We start from the raw sequence: 27,113 nt of genomic DNA, 5'->3' as shown, positions 1-27,113 counted from the left end.
TTCTCTAACAGCCAGTGAGATAGTTCAATGCTTGGTAAAAGCACTTGCTGCCAAGCCCAATAACCTGAGTTTGATCCCCAGGACCCACATGGTGGAAGGAGAGAACTGACTCCTTACTTAAGTTATCCTCTAGACCTCCACTCACATGCCATAGCATGTGCACACCTACAAACTTAAGTAAAATGTAATTAAAAAAAAAAAAGACTCCTCTGCTCTTGATTAGCCTATAGACTTGTAACAGTATAAGAACAGGAAGTCTCAGCATGTATGCCAATCTTGGATTAACCTAAGAAATCAACCTGACAGGAGCAGAGACAAGCCTAAACTGCAGGGTCATTATCTGCAGGCCAGCCTCCTGAAGCATCTGCCATAGGAAGCTTTTCAGCTAGCTAGAAGGAGGACTGCCTGGAACTTGACACTACGTTCGAGATTGCGATCCATTCCCAGCATTCATCCTAGCACTCAGCCTACAGTTAACATTGCTCAATTAGAGATCCACAGCTTCCCGACTTACAATGCATCCGTATAAAGTTCCTGTGGGCCATGAATGGCTCAAGAGATTAAGAATGGACCCCTTTATGTGTACACAGGAGCTTGTGGTTCTGGTCTAGGTTCCTCCTGACTTGTCATGTGTCCTCTGGCAAGGTCTTTCCTTCTTGGACCATCTTTGGTCCAACTCTTACCCCATCCTCACTTAAATCTCACTACAGTCTGACATTGTTCCTACACCAAAACTGTGCTCACTAAGTGTGCCAGGTCTCCGCACTGCTGAATCTAATTCTCAGTCTTCCTGTGTTAACTCAGAGCTCTTTCTTCCACCTGGCTTTCAGATACACAGGCCACTGCACCTCCTTCTCCCCCCTGACCGCTCCTGCCCTTCTTGACTTCAGAATTAAATAACTCAGTCCTCTGCCCTTCTTGCCTTTTCCTGGCTAATCTCAGCTTCCATACCCCCTCATTACCTAAACTCCAGGCTGGATCCTTCCTTTTACTCCAGAACCACAAAATTTCCTGCATAAGCAGCATCAGTTCCAACCTCTGAATGCTCAATGAACATCTAACCTGAGGTGTTTTCTCTGTCAAGTCCCACTTCAGAGGCAGTTACTCAGGCCAAAAAATTTAGAGCGTTCTCTCTCTCTCTCTCTCTCTCTCTCTCTCTCTCTCTCTCTCTCTCTCTCTCTCTCTCTCTCTCTCTCCTCCCTCTCTCTCTCTCTCTCTCTCTCTCTCTCTCTCTCTCTCTCTCTCTCATCTATTATTTTAAGTGTCTGTATGAATGTGAATGACATATGTGGAGGCCAGAAAAGGGTGTCAGATACCCTAGAGCTGGAGCTACAGGGTTTTTGAGCTGCCATGTGGTGCTGGGAATTGAGTCCAGGCCCTCAGCAAGCAGAGCAATTGCTTTTAACCAAAGAGCCATTTCTCCAACCCATCATTTTTTTGTGTTTTTGTTCGTTTGTTTGTTTTTTCCTTTTTCTAATGTTACTGACAAGCTCAGGTTGGTCTCTAAACTGAGATCTCTGCCAGCTCGGCCTTCTGAGCTGCTCACTGGAGTCATTCTATATCTTCTCTTGCTTCTTTCTAGTAAGCAGATGCTAACCTCACAAACAATTCAGAAGCTAACCACTTTCCACCACCTCTACCATAGGTTGGGTCTCAACTATCAGCTACCCCTAATTCTCACAAGACCAACTTAGCCGGGCGGTGGTAGTGCATGCCTTTAATCCCTGCACTCGGGAGGCAGAGCCAGGCGAATCTCTGTGAGTTCAAGGCCAGCCTGGTCTACAAAGTGAGTACCAGGAAAGGCGCAAAACTACACAGAGAAACCCTGTCTTGAAAAACCAAAAAAAAAAAAAAAAAAAACCAAGACCAGCTTAGAACTCTTCTGTACCCCAATCACCCGCTCAAAGCCCAGATGCTTGTCTAGGAGCTGAGCTAGATAAGAAGCAGGTTTGAGCCTATGGGTTGAGGGTAGCCTGATCTACAGAGTCAGCCATGGATATATGGTGAGATTCTGTCTACTAAGAAACATGACTCCCCATCCCACCTGGAGTCAAAGCTCAAACCCTTGTGGTGACCTCTAAGATCCTTCATGACCCAACTCAGAAACACTCTGCTCCAAGTCTTCTAGAACACTGTCCCTCCAGCTGCATTTTACTCTGTAACATTTAATACTAGCTGACCTAATGCTACTTACTTGTCTGTTCATCTCTCCTAACCACATTGTGCATCACATCATGGGTAACTTATTTTATTTCTTTGAGACAGGGTCTTACTATGTACCCCTGAAACTTGATATGTAGACCAGGATGGCCTTGAGATCAAAGAGATCCGCCTGTCTCTGCCCTCCAAGTACTGGGAATAAAGCCATGCACCACCACACTCAGCTGGGAAAATGGATTAAAAAAATCATTACCACATTTATTCCCATAAATGGGAAAAAGTACCTGTCCCATAAATATTTATGGAATGAGTTAGTGGGTATCCAGATCTCTCTGAGTGGCAGGAAAAAGGTGGGGCATGGGCTATTTCCTCTAGGTAATTTAAAGACCCCTTAGAAGCAGAAATTCTGTGTGCATGTGTAAATACATACACATGTATTTCCCCCAGATAGATTCTCACTATGTAGTCCTGACTGGCCTTAAACTCAAGAACCTTCTGTCCCCATGCCCTGAGGGCTGAGATTTTAGGTGTGGGTCACCACCATATAGAACTAATGCAGAAAATTCTATCCATGTGATGCCTTTCTACTTGGCACCACCAGATGGCACCACCAGACTGTCATACTACCAAGGAAGCAGGAAACCTTGGTCAATACTTAGAGGGCACTTTTTTTTTTTTTTTTAAATGAACCTAGGTCTTTACACAGAAAGCAAATATTCTACCCTTGAGCTACACTCCAATGCTGATGCTCACCTTTTAGGCTAGACACTTGTTGACCTTGGGTCTTGCTGAAGAGAGACAGTTCATTGGTGATAGATTCCAGCATCTTGACAAAGTTGGGCAGGAAGAGGATGACTTGCACATCATGGTTGGCTAGGTGCCTCCCACAACTGATACCCTGAGCTCCCTTCACATGGGGCCCACACAGCAGGGCTACTGTAGGCCTCTGGTGGACATTCTTAGGATTCAACCTAGAACACAAAGTAAAGAAGCGGTCACTGGACACAGACTGGTCAATCCCTTAAGTCCCCATCACAGAAACAGGTCACTGTTGCTCTCAGGGGCATCCCACTCTCTTATTGCTGACCAAGTCCTAGGCCCCAGAGAAACCCAAGCCCACTACGACTCTGCCAGGCCTGCAGCATGGCCCTCACTGCTTGTTCTTCCCACTAGGAGTTCACCTAGAAGAAGCAGCATACAACCCTGTTTGCCAGAACTATGTTCTGACCCAAGAACATCTTCATGTGAACTTCTTCATGTGAACTTCTTCATGTGAACTTCTTCATGTGAACATCTTCATGTGAACTTCTTCATGTGAACTTCTTCATGTGAACTTCTTCATGTGAACTTCTTCATGTGAACTTCTTCATGTGAACCGCTAGGTTCAAACCTCCATGGGGAAGAACTGCTCCATCTCTGACCCCCAGACCCCCAAGGTCACTTGGTTCCAACAAGGCCAGGCTCTCTACTCTTCCCTGCAGTTGTAACCATGTCCTCTGGTCAAACAACCCTTCACTTTTCAAACTCGGCAACCTTTCCTCTGAGTTCCAGATGAAGGATCTCACTTCTGACTCACGCCAGCTGCTCTCCTTTTCTCCACCCTTATTGTCCTTGATTATTTGCCAATCCAAGTTTGCCAATCTGAGGTGTCAATAATCTGGTGAGGGCAATGCTGGGGATAACTCCTGGTATTTCCTAGGGAGCTGTGTGAGCAAATGACTGAAAAGCAATAAGCAACGCATAGGCATTCTCAGCTGAGATTAGGCACCAGGGAAGGCCCTGCCTTGGAGGAAGCAGTCACTTGTGCTCCTGACAGTCAAAGCTGTCAAAGTGCCTCTGGTTTCTGAAAGCCAATGCTAAGGAGGTTTAGATCAGCCATGGAGGGGCCACATCACAGGCGGAGAGGCAGAAGGGAGGCAAACTGCAAGACTTAGGGGTGGGGCAGCGCCAATCACCACCCCCCAGGGAGGAAGACGACAGGTATTGTCAGGACAAAAGGAACTTCAGGACTTCCCTTCCCAAACACACTGGGAAAACTTAGTACCAGTCTCTACAGACACCAAGCTAGTCCCTACCCCATTATTTCTGCCTCTAGAGCAGTGGTTCTCAGTATGTGGGTGGCGGGCGGCTCCTTCACAGTTAACAACCCTTTCACAGGGGTCGCTGTATATCAGCTATTTACAGTATGATTCATAACAGCAGCAAAATCACAGTTATGAAATGACAATGAAGTAATTTTATGTTGGGGCTCAGCACACCATGAGGAACTGTACTGAAGGGCTGCAGCATTAGGAAGGTTGAGAACCCCTGCTCTAGAAGAAACACACTACTTCTCCCTGACTCAGACAGACACTGCAGAGTGCTGGCGTCTGACTCCCAAGGCTGCTTCCCCAATGGGCCCTTCCTCACCCACATCAAAGGAGATCGGTGTCTAGCACCCACAGCCCCTCTGCAGAGTGGAGATCTGGCTCCCAGTACACCGGCAGTGTTACTTGGGTGATCCTTCCAACTCTGAGCCATAGTTTGCTCCTCTTAAATCACGGGGCTGTAATATTTCCCTTCAATGTGAAGCTCCGAGGAGCACATAAAAAATTCTGTTGTGCAAAAAGGAACTTGGCACACACACAGAACATGGACAGAAAACAGTGCCTGACTCCCAAAGGCCTATTAACACGGCTACAAAGGACAGAGACTAAGGATCTTCTGAGGACCCAGACTAAGAAAAACAGTCCCCACTCTAGTGGCTATTCTGAGAGCCGATGTGCAGCAAGCTTTCCCTCCTGGGGGAGGCTCCTTCCCTCTTCATGCACAGGAGCATCAGGGACCCTGCACAGCAAAGAACAGGCCCAAGCAAAGCACAGAGAGGAACAAATACTCCAATCTCTACAAAGCAAGAGGTAGGGGTCAGAGTGAAATCTATCCATCCTGGATCAAACTTGCTTTCATTAAGACTGCTTTCGATCCAGGAGACATTGTCCAAGCAAGCACAGCTGGAGAAGTCCTGGACACTTTTTCTCCGCTTCCTCACCCCAGCAGCTCACTGTACTTCCTGAAGACTTTCCGCTACTAGAGGGCATGAGCAGTGCGGGGTTGTCACTGGGCAGCTCAGCACACTGCTCTGTTCCTAACCTAACCTTGGGCAGGCAGGAACGAGCTCCTCTGCCAGGTTCTTAGGGTCTTTCTAGACGGTTCAGATATGGCGCTCAAAACTGAAGTGCTTCCTAGTGAAAGGCTAAGTGTCGAAGGCCAGGTCTCTGTAAGGCTTTTCAAAGTCAGGCCTGACAATTAGCAGGGAGCTCAAGCCCAGCCAGCTATCGTCAGGAAAGGAGGAGGAGGAGGAGGAGGAGGAGGAGGAGGGACTTCCAGGAGATGGAAAGAGAAAGGCAAACGAAGACATCTGGTGCATAAGGGAGGTTCACATGAGATGAGCAGTGACTGCCTGGCAACAGTCCCTGTGTGCATGTGAGGTGTTGTGGGCTGGCCAGGCAGGACATCATCCCCCACATTCAGCACTGCCGTCTAGAGCCTCTTACCTGTTGGGTCCTCCGAGGAGAGTCAGGGCCATCTGACTGGCGCACACCCCCGTCATCTCAAGCCTCCGCTCCAAGGTCAGCCCATGCTTCTCAGCCACAGATAACAGCTTTTTATGTAGCTCATATGAAACACTTGGAACCACCAGGCCAGAGTCTGTAGTTAAAAGAGGCAAGGAGCAAGGGAAAATTACTATAAGAAACCAGGTTTAAAAAAAAAAAAATAATGGGCATTCTATGCAGATTCTGTAAATGCCAACTTTTTTCTTTCTTTTTTCTTTTTTTGGAGGTAGGGTCTCTCATGTAGCCCAGGCTTAAACTTACTATGTAGCCAAAGATGACTTTGAACTCCAAATCCTGTTTCCACCTCCTAAATGCTGGAATTACAAGTGAGCATCGCCACACCCAATTTATTCAGTATTGAAAATTGAATGCTGGAGGCCACTTAGAATATACAGCAGATGACAGCTAACAGTCAACAAGTCACCCACCAGACAAGTAACTCTCCGATGGGGAGCCACACTAGGCCAAGTCCATGGGGTCACTGGCTGTGGAAACCGTTGTTTCTGTCTGTAACTGTCTCGTGTGCCGCCACAACTCCTCCCTAAAAAGAAGGCTGCGGGATCTTTCCACAGGCCACTGGTGGTACGTTTTACATTTCTGGGTCATAATTATGTCTGTGATTTGTCAGAAGGATGACTTCTTCTTACACTGTGTAATTTTGGTGAATAAAATATACTTTCTCAGCCAGGCCTTTATTCTTTGGCCTCAAGACAATTATAGACCTCAGAGAAAATCCAAAGTAGACTAGTTGCCCCTGGAGATGAATTGCTCAATGAATGACATGTTCCCAGGTGTCTATGGTGAAACCAAGGTCAGGCATGAAAAAACCAACTGAACCCAGAACTTTGTGCATGCTCGGCAAAAACTCTACCAAATGAGCAATATCCTAGGTCAAATGGTATCTTTTTAAGACCAAGCCTTGCAAGGCACGGTGAAGCACGCACCTTTAATCTCAGCATTCCCGAGGCAGAGGCAGTCGGATCTCTGTGAGAAAGCCTAAGGTGTTTGCTGGGAGTGAATAGGATCAATGTATGGATGTATGAAATTATTTTTTTTTTTTTTTTTTTTTTTTTGGTTTTTCGAGACAGGGTTTCTCTGTGTAGCTTTGCGCCTTTCCTGGAGCTCACTTGGTAGCCCAGGCTGGCCTCGAACTCACAGAGATCCGCCTGGCTCTGCCTCCCGAGTGCTGGGATTAAAGGCGTGCGCCACCAACGCCCGGCGGATGTATGAAATTATTAAAGAATAAATGAAATCATTAAATCAGAAGACAAATACTACTATAATGAAAAGGTCAGGAGGACAATATCTTACCAAATGACCTAACACAGCCTGGTGACAGGATATATTCATATAAGAACCTCATAATGTGATGCCTTAAGAAAGACAAGGCTCGGGCTGGAGAGATGGCTCAGAGGTTAAGAGCACTGACTGCTCTTCCAGAGGTCTTGAGTTCAATTCCCAGCAACAACATGGTGGCTCACAACCATCTGTAATGAGATCTGGTGCCCTCTTCTGGCCTGCAGGCATACATGCAGGCAGAACACTGTATACATAATAAATGAATAAATGAATAATAAATAAATAATTTAAAAAAAAAAAAGAAGTGGCTTTAAAAAAAAAAAAGACAAGGCCCTACTCAAATACCGAAGAACATGTTTAGCATGAATCAAATAAAAATTAAGTAACAGTCTACAAAACACTGATCTTGACTATTCACAAGTCACAAAAGGTAACAAATATTAGCCAAGAATGGTGGGACATGCCTTTAATCCTAGCATTCAGGAGGTAGAGACAAGCAGATCTCAGGGCCAGCCTGGTCTACATAATAAGTTCCAGGCCAGCTGGAGCTACAGTGAGACCCTATCTCAAAAAAACAAAATGAGATAACAAACTTTATGGAAATTGGTCTATACTGAAAGAAGCAAGAGGGACATGACAAGTGGCTGTAATAGGCAGAGGTGAACTAAAAATACAGCTATATAAACACTAAGCTGGGCCATGGTGGTGGATGACTCTAGTGTCAGCATTCAGGAAGCAGAGGTAGGTGGACCTCTAAGTTTCAGGCCAGCCTGGCCTATCTAAGAAACCATCAAAACAAAAAGCATTACTGGAGGGGTGGGATGGCTCAGAGGGTAAAAAGCCTGGCAACCAGAGTTCAACCCCTGGAATCCACAGGTAGGTTGTCAGAGAGTCCGTAAGGTTGGCCTCTGACCACTACATGCCCACTGTGGCAAGCACCACCCACCCACACATTAAAGGTGTGCACCACCATACCCTCTTATTATTTTTAAATAATAATTTAAAAATAAGTCCTGAAGGCCATGCCAATAATCACAGCTTCAGGAGGCTGAGGCAGGATAATGGAGAGTTCTAGGCAAACCAAGGATACATAGTGAAATCCTGTCTCAAAAAGACAAAACAACAATGAAAAATAAAAGATTATTTATAATCTGCAAAAAAAGAACATTTGCAAAACATTACAAACAACTGCAAAGCCTTGTATATGTAATATATTTTAAATAATGTTTTTGTACCAACTTAGAATTTCCTGAGAGCAATCTCATAGTCTGATTGTATAGAGCAATAAATATCCCACAGAATATATGTACTTGGGGGTGTAAGTACAATGGTTAAGTGCAGCTAAATTCTAAATGATCTAGGACTGTGCTGTGTACACATACATAAACAAACAGTAACCGGGATGTTTTGAATGAAGGATGCATGGTTTGTCACTATACTATTCTAGTAGTTTTTCAGAATCTTCAAATATTTTCAATATGGACTTTGTACTGGTGCACACCTGCACAACACACACACATACATAGTTTGAAAGAAAAAGAAAAATACAATTAAGTGCTTCAAAATATGATCATTAAGTGTTTGCAAAGTAACAAAGCACTAAGTCAGGGGCAGGATAAATAGTAGAGTGAGAAAAACAACCATCAGACCCTATTTCCATCATCAGAAAGCAACACATACGCAAGAATCAAAGAGAAGAATACACTGCATCCTAAACTGTGTGTCACCTGAGCAGAGTGCCAACTAGGAAGTTCAACTCTGCCTGAAAAGGCAGCAGGACTATAGTCCCAAGAGAGGAGGGGTTCCAGATGGAGAGGCATCCAAGACAAAACTCCAGAGACCAGAATGGGCAATGCACATGCAGTTAAGACACCATCTTTCCCTCAAAGACTGTCAGCTGAGGAGAAGGGGCAGAGCCACATATCAGAAGGCTTTTCAAACCCAAACTGTTGTGTAAAACAGATGAAGGCAGACAAAAAGTGAGAACAGAGAGGCCAAACACAACTATCTCAAGGGCTATCTGGGGATTTATGAGGCAGCATAAGAAACTAAAAGGTCATGAAAACTTCAAGGGACCCTTGAAAGAAGAAACCAGTTTGGAGGCAGAACGAATACTCTGAGTAAAGGGAATGCTCTACTAGGGCTGCCCCAGAAGACACCAGCACTGCCTGCTGTTCCATTACGAAAGGTAGGCTGAGTTCTCTGCACCAGGGAAGATGGAAAGATGACCCCAAAGTTTCAGGCCGAACACCTAAAGAATGGCTATTCCAATCAAATACCTGGGAATGACAAGGAGTCAGGGTGCATCTGGGCAAGAACAACTTGGCTTTGGTGTGCTACCTTTAAAGAAGATGGTAGATACTCTAAAATCAAACTTTTTCACTCTGGGTGAACAACCATGGCACTGAATGAACAAGAAGGGATAGATGAGCCATGCAGTCACATTGATAGGGATCATCCCATAATCAAACTGGGGATATCAGTTCCTCCAGCCTTTAGCTTGAGTTCAGACTCTTTAAAATTGTGGCAACAAGCTGCATGAGCCCCTTCTCAGTGGAACGATAACCACAAGCTGTCTTACTGTACAGGCCCAGAAATGCTGACGGTTCCCAATCCTAGTAACTCTTTGTACTCTGGAAATGGAGGATCGGCTAGGACTTGAGGTTCCCAATCAATCAAATGGCCATCAAGGCAGTCTGCCTGCAGAGACTTGATTTCAGAAACTAGGTTCATTACTTCTACTCACAAGGAAATGAGCACCTTGGCACAGGAGCACAGGGTTACCAGTTCACGTGTTCTAGTCATAACACATTGAATTCAACTCCTGGGGCTGGAGAGATGGCTCAGAGGTTAAGAGCACCGACTGCTCTTCCAAAGGTCCTGAGTTCAATTCCCAGCAACCACATGGTGGCTCACAACCATCTGTAATGAGATCTGGTGCCCTCTTCTGTGTACATAATAAATAAATAAATCTTTAAAAAAGAAGCAGCACATGAATTCAACTCCTGTTGTCTCTTCTGAGGCTGTCCCTTGGACTGTGCTCTCTATAAACCCTGTTTTAGCCTATGATGGGAAGATGATGACTCACACTAGTCATCAATTCCTTCCTAGTTTATCAATAAGCATCCTCTTCTTCTCAGTCTAGAAAACCCTGCCCATGAGCGTCTGTTCTGCTCATTACTAAATGAAAATCATCTGTAGGAGAAGCTGCTCAGTGAAATAACTATTGCTCTATTTCTAGCACAACAAAGGGGCTTTATTTCTAACCACGGTTAGGGAAAACAAGAAAAACCAGGTCGCGGAAGGCTGCTGGGCTTCTTGTCCCCTTACTGCCAAGCTCTAGTAGAATGCCACTTATCACTACACAGCACAAGCTGCAATCCCTGAGGTCTTGATCAAAAAGAACCAGCACGTGTGGCTGATAGTGTATTTGTTGGTGGCAAGTTTAGGAAAATAATTTCAAGAGGGCAGAATTTTCCATTCCTGTCATTAAAAATAAAAGATATATGAAAACAAAGTTGGAGAGGTGCAGTGTTTAATAGAAAAAATGATGTGGTAGTTTGAATGAAAATGACCTGGTATGCTCACAGGGACTCTAACCTGGAGATCGACCTGCCTCTCAAGTACTGGGATTAAAGGTGTGCGTCAGGCAGTGGGAGGTATGAACTTGTTAGAGTAGGTTTATCACTAAAGGGTAAGTTTTGAGGTCTCGGAATGCTCAAGCCAGACCTCGTGGGACATTCTCTGCCTGCGGATCTAGATGTGGAACTCTCAGCTCCTTCTCCAGCACCATGTCTGCCTGCACACTGCTATGCTTCCTACCAAGATGATAATGGACTAACTTTCTCTGAAACTGTAAGCCAGCTCCAATTAAATGCTTTACTTTGTAAGAGTTGCCTTGATCATAGTGTCTCTGCACAGCAATATTAACCCTAAGACAAATTAGCACCTCTATTTTGGTTTCTTTAGGAAATGTTTTCTCAGGTTCTTCAGGATCTGAAATGTTTTCCTCATTCTCACTATGGACTCTTACCTTTTAAGTCACTTAACTACGAGACAGATCATAATCTTCCCAAACTCAGGAATTCCTGTGGTCTAAATAATTCCAGGAAACCACACAATTCATAATCCAACCACCTGTGCAGAGTCACAGGGACCACAGCACAGAGAGCTGCAGCAGGAATAGGCAGTTGGTAGACCAGGCCAGCCAGGGCTCCATAGTGAGACCCTGTCTAACCCAAAACAAACCCTTGACACTAACTGAGGGAGGGGCTGGAGTACTGACTGCTCTTCCAGAAGACTGGGGTTGCATTCCCAGCACCTACATGGCTCCTCAAAACTGACTGTAACTCCAGTTTCAAGGAAATCCAGTGCCCTCTTATGGGCTCCAAGGGCACTGCATACATGTACAGACATCTATGCAAGCAAAACACCCACACATCAAATTAAAAAGTAAATCAACCTAAAAGAAAATGACTAAGGCAAGAGAATTACACTATGATACAGTGGCTTTCATAACTACAACGGGACTGCTTTGTTAGGTGAGCATTTTAACCAGCCAAACTCTCAATGACCAAGGAAGGCTACTGGGAGATAAAAGCAGGAGGACAAACAAATGTTGAATTCTTTGAAACTCCAATTTTAGCCCATGGATTTTATCCAACTTCAATTCTTCCTGCATCAGCCACTAACTAGGAAGTAGAGCTACATTTCTGATGAAATATACAGACAGTTATCAGGGAAACCAGACTGAAAATTAACACGGAATCTGCCAGATACAGGACATAAAGGGACAAGTATTGAAACTGCTAAGTTAGTCACTGTCCCCAAGACAGTAACACTGCACCAACCCCCAACTCACTAACTTCTGATGCAAGAATGCAAGATGCTGACCTCCTCCTCCTCCTCCTTCCCCTCCTCCTCCTCCTTCTTTTTTTTTTCCCAGACAGGGTTTCTCTTTGTAGCTTTGCAGTCTGTCCTGGAGCTCACCCTGTAGACCAGGCTGGCCTTGAACTCACAGAGATCCACCTGCCTCTGCCCCGAGTGCTGGGATTAAAGGTGTGCGCCACCACCATCCAGCAATGCTGGCTTTCAAACAATTGAGTTTTACTATTTTAAGCAAAATCAAAAGGAAAAGTAGCCCATGGTGGACTCAATGTAACTCACCAGTGCAGAATTCCTTGTTCACACTGTGCGGCACCGTGATCCTACGGTAGACAATAGGCTCTGATTCCAGGATGTTTTCGTCGTGGCGGTACCTAGCAGGCCGTTCACTTGGGACACCCCGGGAACGGGTGCCGCTTCTCCTTTCATAGGTGTCAATCTCCTCAAACACAGCTGCCTTGTCAAAGAGGGCCAGGTTCCCCTCAAAGTCAAAATCTGTGTCTGGGATCTCCTCAATGTCATCTCCAAAGCACTCATCATCTTTATTCTTCATTTGGCCATTCTTTAAACCACTTTTCTTTGGGGTTGCTTGGTTTGGGTGCCTGCTACTAGATGACCCTGGGGGATACATAAAGAACAAAGTCAGTGTGCAGGGATCAAAGGGTATTTCTAAGTCACATTAAGTAGCAAGGAGAGCAAGAGCACAAGCTTCATATGGAATAATAAATTTGAAAAAATCACCCAAATAACTAAACATGAAATGAACAATACTCCTGCAAATCTTTTTTTTTTTTTCCAGAGCTGAGAACCGAACTCAGGGCTTTGCACTTGCTATGGAAGCGCTCTACCACTGAGCTAAATCCCCAACCCCAATACTGCAAATCTTAATCAGTGTTGCCTTTCATAAGGGAAGAGGTGATAACAGAAGCTTTTTGTCCATGAGGTTATCAATACACCCCCCAAAGCTGGCCTTGAACTCCCAAACAGCTTGGATTACAGATGTGCACAACCAACAAGGCAACGGAAGTTTACCAAATGAGAAGGGGAACAGCAAGAGCAGCAGCATGTCCTCAGGCCAGGATGGCTGCTGCCACCAAGGAAGAAAAAAGGTCCCCAGGGAGACATCGTTCAGTTCTTCTCAGTACACTTACTAGGGTCCTATCTAACTTAATTTATGCTCAGGCTAGATCACAGCAGGTAAGAATCCAGACAACAGATCCAATCTTTGGTTACTATGAGCTCTTTTCTCAGAACTTTATCTCTTCTATACATAACCATTTTCTGGACGATCAAAGACAAGTGACCACAGCAAAATAAATACCAACACCGCAGCAACCAGCCACTCTCCCTTAGGCCCTACTTGGCTGCTACATAGCCATCAACACTACTCTTAGCAGTCAAAGAGGAAGCCCTGACGAGTTCTCCAAACCTACCACTCACAGAATAAATGACATCTACACATACAGGCAGGCAACTCATTGCGCTCAACTGTACGGTTCCCTTTTCACAACCCTTCCACGTGCCAAGAGTTAGGAGATCTTCAATCTAGTTTTGTCACCAAAATGCTACATAATCTAGGAGCTGAGGAGATGACAGCCATTAAAGTGCGTACAAGCAAACATGAGGACCTGAGTTTAGACCCCTAGTACTGATGTAAAAGCTGGATGCAAAAGTGGATGCATCTGTAACTGAAGGATCCCTGAAAGCCAAATCAGTGAGTTCCAGATTCATTGAGAGAGACTCTGTCTCAAAAAATAAGGCGGAAAGGGATGAAAAAGGATATCCAGTGTTGACCTCTGGCACGACATGCACATGTGGATGTGTACTGGCATGCACACATTCGTATTACCACATGAATACATACATACATACATACATACATACATACATACACCATGTACATGCACAGTTATATAATTTGGGGATGTAGCTGAAGCCCAGATGGCAGAGTACTTGCCATGCATGCACTAACCCCTGGGTTCAACTCCTAGCACCACTAAGACTGGGAATGGTGGGGCACACTTGTAATCCAAGCATTTGAGAAGAGGAGGCAGGACAGAAACTCAAGGTCACCCATTGGCCTAGGCTACATGAGATCGTTTTAAAAACAAAAACAAGCCGGGCGTTGGTGGCGCACGCCTTTAGTCCCAGCACTCGGGAGGCAGAGCCAGGCGGATCTCTGTGAGTTCGAGGCCAGCCTGGGCTACCAAGTGAGCTCCAGGAAAGGCGCAAAGCTACACAGAGAAACCCTGTCTCGGAAAAAAAGAAAAAAAAAAAAAAAAAAAAATAAAAACAAAAACAAAAAGCAAGAATTATATATAATCATATATTCGCTGTTCAACTTCCTAGGGCTTCAATTTCCATTAAGCAAAATATTTACAGCACAGTTTCTAGGCAGTCAATAAACAACTAACAAATTAATCAACACTAGTGAGGCCATTTTAACATTATTCTGAAGGGTTTATACTATACAAATATAACTCGTGTTGTTCTTCTAACGCCTCAGTATAGAAAAGTTGTGCCAGTAGGGAACATGTGACTTTGGTCTCTGAGAAAACAAAACAAAACATGATGATGGGAAAGAGTAGAGGGACCCATTAACAACAGATTATAAACCACTACAAATAAGAAGTGGCTAGACTAAATTCCATGGCTTTTTACATAAAGTTCACCATTTTCACATCCCCCATCACCATCACTTTGTCTGTTGTTGCTATCACCGTGTGTGTGTTGGTACTCAGGAGGGAACCTAAGACCCTGCATATTTTAAGCACATGTTCCATCACTGAGCTACACCCTTAGAGTTTTCATCATTTTAGATTTAGCTGAGACAGGGTTTTGTTATGTATCACAGGCTACCTTCAAACTAGTTATCCTCATGTCTCAACCTCAAAAATGGTGAGATTATAGATTTGTGCCACATTGTCTGAACCATTTGGGAGAGTTTTCTGGTGGTACTGGGGAGCAAGCTCAGGCACTATGTTCATTAGGCATGTGCTTTATTTATCTCCTCTAAATATTTTTTTGTTTTGTTTTGTTTCAGACAGGGTCTCTTGATGTATCCCTTACTGTTCTGGAACTTGATATAGACGAGGTTGGCCTTGAATTCACAGACATCTGTCTGCCCCTGCCTCACAAGTGCTGGGATTAAAGGCATGTACACTGTGCCTGGCTTCTAGACTAATTCTTTTTAATTTGTTTTATTGCTAATGTTGAAACAGGCTCTCCATAGCCAAGGCTAGATTAGATCTCAGGATCTTCCTGTCTTCAACCCTCCCAGCAAACAGGCATCCGCCACTACACTCAGCTTTTGTATTTGTATTTTACATCTCATATCTAATGTATATAATACAAACGCGGGGTAAAAGTTTTGAGCTAATCAAGAGCTCTTTTTTTTTTTTTTTTTTTAAGATTTATTTATTTATTATGTATACAGTGTTCTGTCTGCATGTATGCCTGCAGGCCAGAAGAGGGCACAGATCTCATTAGAGATAGTTGTGAGCCACCATGTGGTTGCTGGGAATTGAACTTAGGACCTCTGAAGGAGCAGCCAGTGCTTTTAACCTCTGAGCTATCTCTCCAGCCCCTAATCAAGAGCTCTTATGACTGTCACAGAAATGTATAATCTGAATACAAGAAACTTAATGAAGTAGTATCGGTCAACAACAAGTTAATAAATAGTGTGTTCTCAATATTGTCCTAGATAACAAAGAGTTACTGAAATGCCAAGTATAAAATCAAAGAAAGCAACCCCAGACGGCTGCACAGCTTTCTCAGCGTGCTGACAAAACACCCCACTAGAGAGGCAGCGCGGCTCATGGTAGGAAATGCTGTTCGCTCTCAAGACTCTGGGCACTGGACACTATTTTTGGCTTGGCTGTAGAACTCTACAAATTCAACTTGTACCCAGAGCTGTTTGTTTAGTTTTCAAGAATCTATTGCTTGTGTCTTTCTCTCCACAAGACTATTCATTCAAGAGCCATACTCTAAGTATGATCTATTTTTTTCAATACTGTCAATATTCTTTTTCCAAGAAAATACTGATATCCCAAGTCAGGAAAAAAAATGACCAGAAAAACAAAACGTGTTTTTAAAAACTGAAAAGCAGGTAAGATAGTCACTTTTCTTAGCCTCCCATTTTTTCATACTTCAGTACAAAATTCTTGGAAGTTCTTTGTGAATAAGCTTGCTCAGTACTTGGCTCACTTAGTCCATGGGTCTGGCTGTGCATTAAGCAAGCTGGCCTCTGGCCACTGAGAGAACAAGGAACTTCCCTTGGAAAAGATAAGCAGTACTTCCCAGGTTTGTATACCTTTCAAACAAGGGCCAAGCATGTACGACTGGAAACTGGCTTTCCTGTGCCATTTTCCTGCCAGCCTTTGATACCCAGGCCCTTTGGCCAGGACATTTTGTAACAAACCCACTGTTGTGTAACCCTCGGGGTCACTAACTGGCTTTTGTCATACATCTATTGTAAAAGGAAACTTTGTCCTACGCTTAAGGTTCTAAGGGATACCCGATAGTCAAACTGAAAATATTTTAGTTCTAGACTCAGAATTTATGACAGAAAGCCTGACAATATTAGAGACATTCTGGTTATTTCCCAAATCACAGCCCTGCACTTTCTAGAATGGGAAATAGATGAAGCACATCTATTGGTGGAATTATTAAGGCCACTCCACGTAGTAAAAAGGAGATTTATTTAATGGTGTAACTTACAAATGAAGGAATAGGTAGGTTGAGGGTTCTGGGAAAGACGCAGGAACTGATGCAGAGGCCACAGAGGAGTGCTGCTTACTGGCTTGCTCCTCATGGCTTGCTCAGCTTGCCCTCCCATAGAATTCAGGACCACCAGCCCAGGGATGATACCACCCAGAATGTCCACCATCAGTCACTAACTTAAGAAAATGCCCTACAAGCTTGCCCACATCCCGATTCCATGGAGGCATTTTCCCAATTGAGGTTCCCTCCAGCCTGTGTCAGGACGACACAAAACTATCCAGCACACTATTCTTCTAAAAAAAAAAAAAAAAACCAAAAAAACATTTATTTATTATGTGTGCAGTGTTCTGTCTGCATATATTCTTGCACACCAGAAGAGGGCACCAGATCTCATTACAGGTGGTTGTGAGCCACCTTGTGGTTGCTGGGAATTGAACTCAGGTCCTCTGGAAGAGCAGACTCCCTTAATGATAAACTATGATGTAGAAGTGTAAGCTAAATAAACCATTTCCTACCCAAGTTGCTTTTGTTTCATCACAGTAATAGTAACCCTAACTAAGACAAACAATTTATCATTTACAAGTAATTTTTTAAATATCTATTTGTAATTTATATGTATGTGTATCTATGCATATATGTATGCAGGTACCCAAAGAAACCAGAAGAGGGCCTTTGGAGCTGAAGTTATGGGCAGTGTGAGCTACCTGACTCAGGTGTGGAGAATTGAACTCAGGTCCTCTGTAAGAACAGCAAAAGTGCTCTTAGCTACTGAGCTGTCTTTCCAGGCCAGAAGTAATCTTTAAAATTGTACTTATTTTATTACTTTATGAGTGTTTTGCCTACATGTAGGTAACATGTACCACATGTGTTCCTGGTGCCTTTGGAAATCAGAAAAGGGTATTGGATCCCCTAGGACTAGAGTTACAGACAGTTGTAAACCATTTGGGTGCTAGGAATCAAAACAGGGTCTTCTATAAGAATGAGTGCTCTTTACCATCAAGCTGACTATCCAGCCTCCGTAGAAGGAATTTATAGTGATATTTTATTTGTGCTGAAATGTGATTTTATTTGTATGTTAATAAATAAAGTTGCCTGGGGGTCAGAGCTAATAGCAAGCCATTTAGCAGAAGTCTGGCAGTGGTAGCACATGCCCTTAATTCAGATCACATGGCAGGCAAATTCTGTGTGTTCAAGGACATAGCCAGCTTGGTGACACACGCCTGTGATCCAAGTACCAACCATAGAGACCTGAAGGTCTGTGTAGATAGGCAGTGATGAAGAAGTCATGTGGTTGGGTTTAGAACCAATGAGAAGGCAGAACAGAAAGTCAATAAAAATACAGACACATAGGAAGTAGGTCTCTTTTCTCAGGGGAAGGAGGGCAGCGGCTGGTAAGCTAAAGGCTATTCGTTAGTGCTCTGACCTCTTGGGCTTTTAACTCTTTATTTGGCTCTGTGTTTCTTATTTAGTAAGACTGTTTAGAATTATATCTACAGGAATTTTTAAAAGAACATTCATGTGTATTTAAGGAACAATAACAGATGTGAACAAATCTGTTATGTGTCAAAATTACATTACTCTAGCAGACATGTTAAAAAAATTACAGGTTCTGGCCGGGCAGTGGTAGCTCACACCTTTAATCCCAGTGCTTGAGAGGCAGAGCCAGGCAGATCTCTGTGAGTTTGAGTCCAGCCTGATCTACAGAGTGCGATCCAGGACAGGCACAAAAACTGTATAGAGAAACCCTGTCTCGAAAAAACAAAAACCAACTCCCCTCCAAGAAAACCATTACAGGTTCTAGTGACCCATCTATGGTTCTATAATCAGCCTGTGGAATTCAATAATCTGTTACTAGCAAACAAGATTAGAGATCAATGTATACCAGCACATGCTCTCGGCTATGTTCTAATGGGGATGTAAACACAACAGAATTTAAATGATCAGTCTGAGGGCCAGTGGATAGTTCAGAATATAGAGGTGCCTGACGGCAATCCTGTCAACCTGAGTGTGATCCCAGGACTCACATGATGGAAGGAGAGAACCAACTCCTACCATTTGTGCTCTGACCTCCGCCTGCATTTATATGTGCGCACACACGCGCGCGCGCGCGCACACACACACACACACACACACACACACACACACACAAATGTGCTTTAAAAAGAAATAAAAGTAAAATAGTTAGTTTGGGCTAGGGATGGAGCTTGGTGGCAGAATGCTTGCCAGGTAAGCACAAAGCTCCGAGTTCAATCCATAGCACCTCAACAAACAAATAAAATCATCAATGCGTCAGAAATGATGGTAACAGTGATGCCTACACTAGTCCTCTCCTCTCTGAGAACGGAAGTCTTACAAGAATTAACTGCAACAGCCCAAGCAGAGTCAATTCAGACATTACAACCACCATCAGTTATTAGATTTAAAACACCAACACAGATCCCCAACTTTTCCTGAAGGAAGGAAAGTGGAAGAGCTGGCGAGAAGCTTAGGTATACCTCCAATAACTCATTTTCTCTTCCTTGGCATCTTAAGGGACTAGCCCTAGAAACAGATGCATACTGTATTTTTGTGAAACTCGGGCAGTGCTCCCTTTTATAAAATAACAGAGTCACTTGAGAGCAACAGCAGGTAAGGGCTCACAGCCCTGAAATACTAGGTTACGAAAGGGGCAATGTGACGGTACTTACAAGAGTTGTGCCGACGACGGAAGCTTTTGGACTGACTCAAGGACTCCATGTGCCTGTCCACGTAACTCTTCGAGCACTGCTGCTGCTGAGGAGAAACGGCAACATCCTGGCTCTTCACATCTGTCCTCTTCGGGATGTTCTGAGGGGTACTGCTGGAAGAGGTTGGCTTCTTGACCACCTTGCCTGTACCATTCTGATTGATACCCACTTGGTACCCAACACCAGAAGGGCCCAATTCTGTCTGATGAAGGTCTCCAAACTGCTGCTTGTCTCCAGGACCTGGTATCTCCAGAATTTTCAATTCTATAATATCACCTGCCCTGAAATACACAAAAGTACAAGTCTCAAAATTATAATAGCAAGAGGAAAGTGGTAAGGATAAAACTAGGATAAATGGAAATCAGTTACCCTGTGCAAAGCTGCACTTCGGGGAGTTATCAGAAGTAAAAACTAGGAAAGGTAGCAGAGCATTTAAAGACAGTGCTCAGGCACCAACTTTGAACTCACACCCTGCCGGCCTTTAGAGAGAAGCTGTTAATAACAAAACTCTATAGCCATCTTAGATTTGAAGACTGTTAGTGGCTTTTTAAACTTCCTTCACCCACTCGCTCATTCAACAAGCATATATAGCGTCCTTACTATGTGGTAAGCACTGGGCTAGGAGCAGGACACACACAAGTGCAGTGCATACTTATAAACAACTCAGTCTAAGCACTGCAAAAGACAAACGTAAACCATCAAGTGTCAAATGCCAAGACAGAGATAAGCACAGGGCACGAGAGAGCCCAGAAACAAAATAATGAACTCATCTGCATATGAACGATTTAAGCTATATCTAGGGTGTACACAGTGGGAGAGGGTAAAAGCGAGTCAAGTAGAGAACAGTAGAGAGAAAGGCATCTCAGCTACGAAAATGTGATGTCATCCACAGGAAGAACCTCCAATGTTGCCTACAGTATTATATAAGAAAAGAACGCTTATAGAGGACCATGAGGAAAATAAAGTGATAACCAGGATCCAGATCATGAGTACAATGGGCTTTTCCCATGGTAACTGGGAGGAGGGAGAAACCAGCAAGGCATTGTGGCTCCTGCCTAGAGCCCTACATCTGGGAGGCAGAGGCAGGATCACCACAATTCTGAGGCTAGCGTGGCTTACATAAAGAGTTAAAAGACAGCCAGGACTACATAGACCCTGTCTCAAAAGAGTCAGAAAGGACCCTTATTCTTTGTCTAAAGCTCTCTCCTGCCATATGGCAGGGTTTCTCTGTGTAAAATCCTGGATGTCCTGGAATTCACTCTGTAGAGCAGGCTGGCCTTGAACTCAGAGATCTGCCTGCTTCTGCCTCCCAAGTTCTGGGATTAAAGGTGTGTGTCAACACCACCTGGCACATAAGTATTTTAAAGAAAGTTAAAATGAATTTTGGCTTAGAATAGATCCAATAATTTCTGAAATATCCCTAAATACACTTCTTCCATTTTATGTTACACATGTGAGTTGGCATTCCCAGCACTGACAATTATAAAATCAGTGTTATCAGTTAACATGAAAAAAATGAAAATATTTTGTGTAGTACAGCACCAAATATTCATCGAAGCTTGACTGTAAAATGTTTGTTTACGTAAAAATAAACAAACCCACCTAACTCATTAGTATCCAATACACTTCACATTTAATAAGTGGTAAAATTATAAGTATACCAAAGAATTATTTTAAAATTAATATCTTTATGATTGAATAGCAGTAGATATTTTGTTTGTATACCTACTTTCTAGGCCTGTGTGCTATAGTTACTTTAAAATGTCGAAGAACCAGACATGGTGGCTGGCATTCTTTTAATCCCAGTGGGGAGGCAGAGGCCAGCAGAACTACGTGAGTTCCAGTCCAGCCTGGGCTGCATAGGGAGACCCTGTCTCAAGATCTGAGAAAAAAGAGTGTTTAAGGAGAAAAAGTTTAGAAGCTCTGGCCCAATTTTAAGAAAAAGACAGAACCCAGAATAAACCAATCTTTGAACTTGGGGAAAAAAATCTTAGAGGCAATTTGAAGAACCAAGAGAAGGGGGCATGTCTGAACCTGACAATCCAGCTGTCTGTGAGCCTGGCAAAAGATCATCTAGGCTGATGACAGAAAAACAAACAAGGGACCAGAAAAATAAAGCTGAAAAACTGAGTAAAGGCAAATTACTTTCATCTAAACAAGAGTATGGATATAAAGGGAAGAGAAAGGATGGGACATTGCCTTCACCTAGTGGGAAATGGGGGAGGGGGCTTCCCACGAGGGGAGGGAGGTCAACCATTAGAAAACAAAGAGACAATACAACAAAGGTTGATGCTCAAGACACAGAAGAGATGAGGTAAGGTCTCGAAGGAGGCAGAGTGCATCTCCAGCACAAACGAAAGGACCAGCCCAGACAGAAGGGGCCACAAAGGAAAGCAGTTAAGCTCAGGGACACCTGGGATAGAGTCATGCCTCAACAGTTAAGAGCAATTGCTGCGCCTGGCAGTGGTGGCGCACGCCTTTAATCCCAGCTCTCAGGAGGCAGAGGCAGGCAGATCTCTGTGAGTTCGAGGCCAGCCTGGGCTACACAGAGTAATCCTGTCTTGAAAAACCAAAAAAGAAAAAAAAAGCACTTGCTGTTCTTACAGAGGACTCAAGTTCAGTTCTCAGCGCCACATTGGCCTATAACTCTACCTTCAATGCATCCAACCCTCTTCTGGCCTCTTCAAGTAACTCAATATACCCCCAGACACATGTACATACACATAATTAAAAATAATCTAATAATCTTAAATAAAAAAAAAAAGAAAAATATAGGTATTCACCCAAAAGGTTGTACAGGCATAAATATGAAGGAATTGCTCAGAAAATAAGGAAGCTCACACCTGACAGACTCATTTTGGGAACATAAATATAAGAGGCTGACTCTCAAAGTGATGAAGATGGGAATGTGAAGATCAAAGTGGATGAGCTCAGCCGGGAGGTGGTGACGCACGCCTTTAATCCCAGCACTCGGAGGCAGAGGGAAGCAGATCTTTGTGAGTTCGAGGCCAGCCTGCTCTACAGAGTGAATGCCAGGACATCCTGGACAGAGAAACCCTGTCTCGGACAAAGCCCCCCAAAAAAGGGGGGGGAGATGAGCTCTATTGGCAGATATTAAGAAAAGACTACCCGTAACTAAGGACTTTAGTCACTGGCTACAGTGTGCTTCTGAGGATAAATCACACAAATCTACAAACACATGTATGCCAAGGGGGGAAAAAACTGATGAGAAAGCACATATAATACAATACTGAAAAAAAAACTTTGAAACTATAAAAGTTATGCTGAATTTAAATAAAATTCCATGTCTAACAGAGGTAAGAAACAGGTTTCACGACCCTAACTCATTAGCTTGAAACTGTACTATAACACAAAGTCTCCAGTGAGATTAGCAACAGAACTCTAAGGCCTGTAAGACCATGAACTCTCCTTCCTAACAAGACTCAGTGCAAAGCAGAACCCAGCCGAGAAAACACTGTCAGTCAGACCCTGATCCAGCACCACAGACCACCAGGCTGGGCTTTTAAGGGTGTCAGTCAGGGCACTTACCGAAAGGTGACTTCTGGTACAAGACACTTCACTCCATTGTGGAAGGGCCGAGTAAGAGAAATGGTCTGGCTGACCTGATCCACTGCTGACACTCTTCCCTGATAGACACCCAAGCTCTCGCCACAGTTGATTGACACAATACTGCCTAGCCAATCCATAGCCATATTCCAGACGTGGAGTCACTGTGAAGAGAAGGAAGCATTCAGTGAACCTGGAAGAAAAACTTTTAAACTCAGCAGGTATGTCAGGCTCTGTATTTAGTGGTATTTGATGATCTCTACCAGAGGTGATAAACATAAAAAAATAAAATAAAATAAAACAACTCTGGTAAGAAACAAGGCATAACGGCACACACCTCTGTATTATTTTTTATTTTTGTTTTGTTTTATTTTTGTTTTGTTTTGAGACAGGGTCTCACCATGTAACTGGCTAGCCTAACACTAGCTAGGTATGCCTCAAACTCTCAGATCTGTCTGCCTCTGCCTCCTGAGTGTTGGAGTGAAGGGTATATACCACCACGCCCAGCTGAAAATACCTTTAGTCCCAGTGTTGGGGATGTAGAGGGGAGGCAGAGGCAGGTGGATCTAAGTTGAGGCCAACCTGGTCTACATAGAGAGTTCTAGGTCAGCCAGGATTACACAGTAAGACTATCTCAAAAACCAAAACCAAAAACCTTTTTCCGTAGAGATATGCAGATTAATAAGCAATATTGATATATGTATACAAAGACCATGTAAACACCAGCTGGTGGGGGCACATGCCTTTAAAACCAGCACTCCAGAGACAGAACCAGGGGGGATCTCTGAGTTCGAGGCTAGCCTGGTTTACAGAGTGAGTTCCAGGACAGCCTGGGCTACAGAGAAACCCTGTCTCAAAAAACCAAAACAAGACAAAACAAAGAAAATCAAAACCAAAAAACAACCCAAAGACCATGCAGTTGTTTTAGTGTGTACATTACATATAAAGGTGCAAAATCTTTCAAAAGATGTGGCCCAGCAGTGGAGGAGTATTTGCCTAGCAAGTACAAAGTTCTGGGCTTAATTTTTAGCACCATCAAAACTTAAAAAACTAGAAAGCTGAACAAAAAGGGCTGGAGAGAAGGGTAGGCAGTTAAAAACACTGGCTGCTCTTCCAGAGGAGCCCAGTGTTCCCAGCACACACACTGTGGTTCACAATAACTGTTTGTAACTCCAGTTCCAGGGGATCTGATGCCCTCTACTGGCCTCCTCACGCACTGCACACACATGATGCGCAGAAATACATTCAGGTAAACACTCAATACACATAAAAATAAAATAAGTTTTTAATTAAATAAATTACCACATTACAAAAGACACTTACTTCCTATTCCTGATCAGATTTTGCCTATTTTATGTCAGAGTAGCATAAATTTTCTTGCCTATCACTTACACCCACTCCATCATAATCCTATTTTGGCACTTGCTTTAGGTATTAGATAGATACATTATAAAAAGCTGTCATTAAAAAAAAAAAAAAAAAAGAATGGGTTACCACACCTGGCTACTGGTCGGGCAGTGGTAGCTCACGCCTTTAATCCCAGTACTCAAGAGGCAGAACCAGGCGGGATCTCTGTGAGTTCCAGGCTGCTCTACAGATCGAGATCCAGGACAGGCACCAAAACTACACAGAGGAACCCTGTCTCAGGAACAACAACAAAAAAAAGCTGTCATGAGAAAAAACAACAACAACAACAACAACAACTAGAATTTAACCAAATGGGAAACAGCTTCCTTTTCTTTTCCAGTCAACATATATTATTTTTAATGCCCTGGTGTTTCACATTCAAATTTATATTGTGTTAATGACCAAATCAATATGTTAACACTTTGAAAATGTGACTTTTAGTTGATAAGTGCAGGCTTAATTTATTTATTTATTTATTTATTTATTTTTTTTTTTTTTTTTGGTTTTTCGAGACAGGGTTTCTCTGTGTAGCTTTGCGCCTTTCCTGGAACTCACTTGGTAGACCAGGCTGGCCTCGAACTCACAGAGATCCACCTGGCTCTGCCTCCCGAGTGCTGGGATTAAAGGCGTGCGCCACCACCGCCCGGCTATTTTTTATTTTATGTGTATTGCTGTTTTGCCTATCTATATGTCCATGTGAGGGTGTCGGGTGCCGAGGAACTGGGGTTACAGACAATTGTGAGCTGCCATGTGGGCACTGGGAATTGAACCCTGTTCCTCTGGAAGAGCAGTCAGTGCTCTTAATCACTGAGCTATCTTTCCATCCCCAAGTGCAGTTTTTTTAATTTGGTTCTATATTAATGTGTAACTGTCCATTTTTACTGGAAATTCTCCTGTAAAACACATTGATATTTTATTGAAAACTCATCAAACAGGTTTATTCTACAAAGAAAGAAATTCCCACTTGGGTGTGGTGATGCATGGTTGTAATCCCAGCATTTGGAAGGCAGAACAGGAGGATTACAGAAAGTCTGAGTCCAGCCTGGTTCAGAGTGCAAGTTCCAGGCCATCCAGGGCTACACAGAGAAGCCAGGTCTCAAAAGAAGCAAAGTAAACAAACCAAAATTTCCTAGGCCTGAGCATGTAGCTCAGCGGTGGAATGCTTTCCTGGAATATGTGCATGAAATTCTGGATCTACTCCCCAACACTACCAAAAACAAAACTTTTTCACTTACACAGATACTAAACATAAATCAAACAGTGTAACACATTGGACTCCTTATCTGAAGACTACTCCAAGGAAATGTGTTTCATTCATTACAAGTCTAAGGCCTCCACGTTTTAAAAAAAAAAAAAAAAAAAAAAAAGCTACAGCTGAAGCTACGAAAAGACTTGGGGGAGGCGGGGAGTTTCTCTGTGCAGCCCTGGCTGTTCTGGAACTCATTCTATAATAGACCAGGCTGGCCTCGAACCCAGAGATCTGCCTGCCTATCTCCCAAGCACTGGGATTAATGCTACTACACTCAGCTAGTGCTAATTTTTTTTTTAGGTGTGGTGTGTGTGTGTGTTTTGCTGGAGATCAAACAAGACTGTGCTTGTTGCTAGACAAGCTTTGTCATTGAGTTACATCTCTAGCACAAGACCAATCTTGAGACCTTTTATTTTTTACTTTTTTTTTTTTTTTTTTTTTTTTTTTTTTGGTTTTTCGAGACAGGGTTTCTCGGTGTAGCTTTGCGCCTTTCCTGGAACTCGCTTTGGAGACCAGGCTGGCCTCGAACTCACAGAGATCCACCTGGCTCTGCCTCCCAAGTGCTGGGATTAAAGGCGTGCGCCACCACCGCCCGGCTATTTTTTACTTTTTCATCTAGTTACAATCCAAGCAAAAGTATACCACTCCACAGGAAAAAAAAAAAAAAAAAAAAAAAAAACCTAAGACAAGGCCTCACTGTGTAGCCTGGGCAGGCTCATATTCAAGATTCCCCAGGCTCAGCCTCCTGGGTAATGTCATTACAGGTATGTATCATGACATCTGGTCATCCAAAAATTTTCACAGTAATCCCCCCTGGAGCATCGCCCTAACTATCACAAGGGGCTCCATTGGGTCTCTAGTAAGGTGCTGCTATTCTGACATCATGACAGATCAGTTTATGCTGTTTTCAAACTTCACAGAAGTGTGAAATGCAGGGTCATGTGCCTGGCTTCCTTTCATCAACAGTCCATCTGTGAAATCCAACTGTTGCATGTAGCAAAAGTTAACTGTCTGTAGTTTATTTAGGTACACCTCAATTATTTTAGTGCATTTACTAAGATAAAGTTGGATTATTTTCAGTTTGGGGTTCCATTTTAAATAACTAACATTTTTACATGTGTTCTTGTTCCTATTACACAGAAAATCAGAGTCAAAATTGTATTTGGCTTTATTAGAAACTGCCACGTAGAGTCGGGTATAGTGGTGTCCACCTATAATCACAATGCTCCAGAGGCTAAAGCAACGGGCCCAATGGGAGACTGCCATAGTAATGCTCAAACCAGTAATCCTGGGGAGTTAAAAAGCCAAGGCCTGAGGTGGCACAGGCCTTTAATTCCAGCACTTAGGAGGCAGAGGCAAGAGGATCTCTCTAAGTTCCAGGGCAGTTTGGTCTGCACAGAACTCTAGGCCAGCCAAAGCTACACAGTGAGACCCTATCTCCAAAAAAGGTAGTTCTTTGCAACCACTTTTACTTCAGAGAAAACAACTAGGAATTTTGTGCCCAAA

General features: G+C 43.5%; 1 protein-coding gene across 4 annotated transcripts in view; it reads right to left on the bottom strand.

Annotated features, from left to right (window-relative positions):
• Edc3 (enhancer of mRNA decapping 3) overlaps positions 1-27,113 on the bottom strand; it is a 31,193-nt gene that overhangs the window by 2,798 nt on the left and 1,282 nt on the right. For 2 of the 4 annotated variants that reach the window (XM_076576367.1, XM_076576366.1), the window contains exons 2-7: positions 24,451-24,589; positions 22,934-23,115; positions 19,346-19,665; positions 12,219-12,554; positions 5,694-5,847; positions 2,914-3,131 (exon numbers count right to left, since the gene is read on the bottom strand). In XM_076576367.1, coding sequence (XP_076432482.1) covers positions 2,914-3,131; positions 5,694-5,847; positions 12,219-12,554; positions 19,346-19,665; positions 22,934-23,097 — 1,192 coding nt within the window. In that variant the 5' untranslated portion in view covers positions 23,098-23,115; positions 24,451-24,589. The remainder of the gene's footprint in view (positions 1-2,913; positions 3,132-5,693; positions 5,848-12,218; positions 12,555-19,345; positions 19,666-22,933; positions 23,116-24,450; positions 24,590-27,113) is intronic. The other 2 variants (XM_006971523.4, XM_016004099.3) reach the window with 1 other exon arrangement.

This window comes from Peromyscus maniculatus, chromosome 7 (assembly GCF_049852395.1).
Source record: "Peromyscus maniculatus bairdii isolate BWxNUB_F1_BW_parent chromosome 7, HU_Pman_BW_mat_3.1, whole genome shotgun sequence".
In the NCBI taxonomy this organism is placed as follows: Eukaryota; Metazoa; Chordata; class Mammalia; order Rodentia; family Cricetidae; genus Peromyscus; species Peromyscus maniculatus.
The sequence above is the reverse complement of the archived record's forward strand: the minus strand, read 5'-3'. Positions and strand labels throughout refer to the sequence as shown.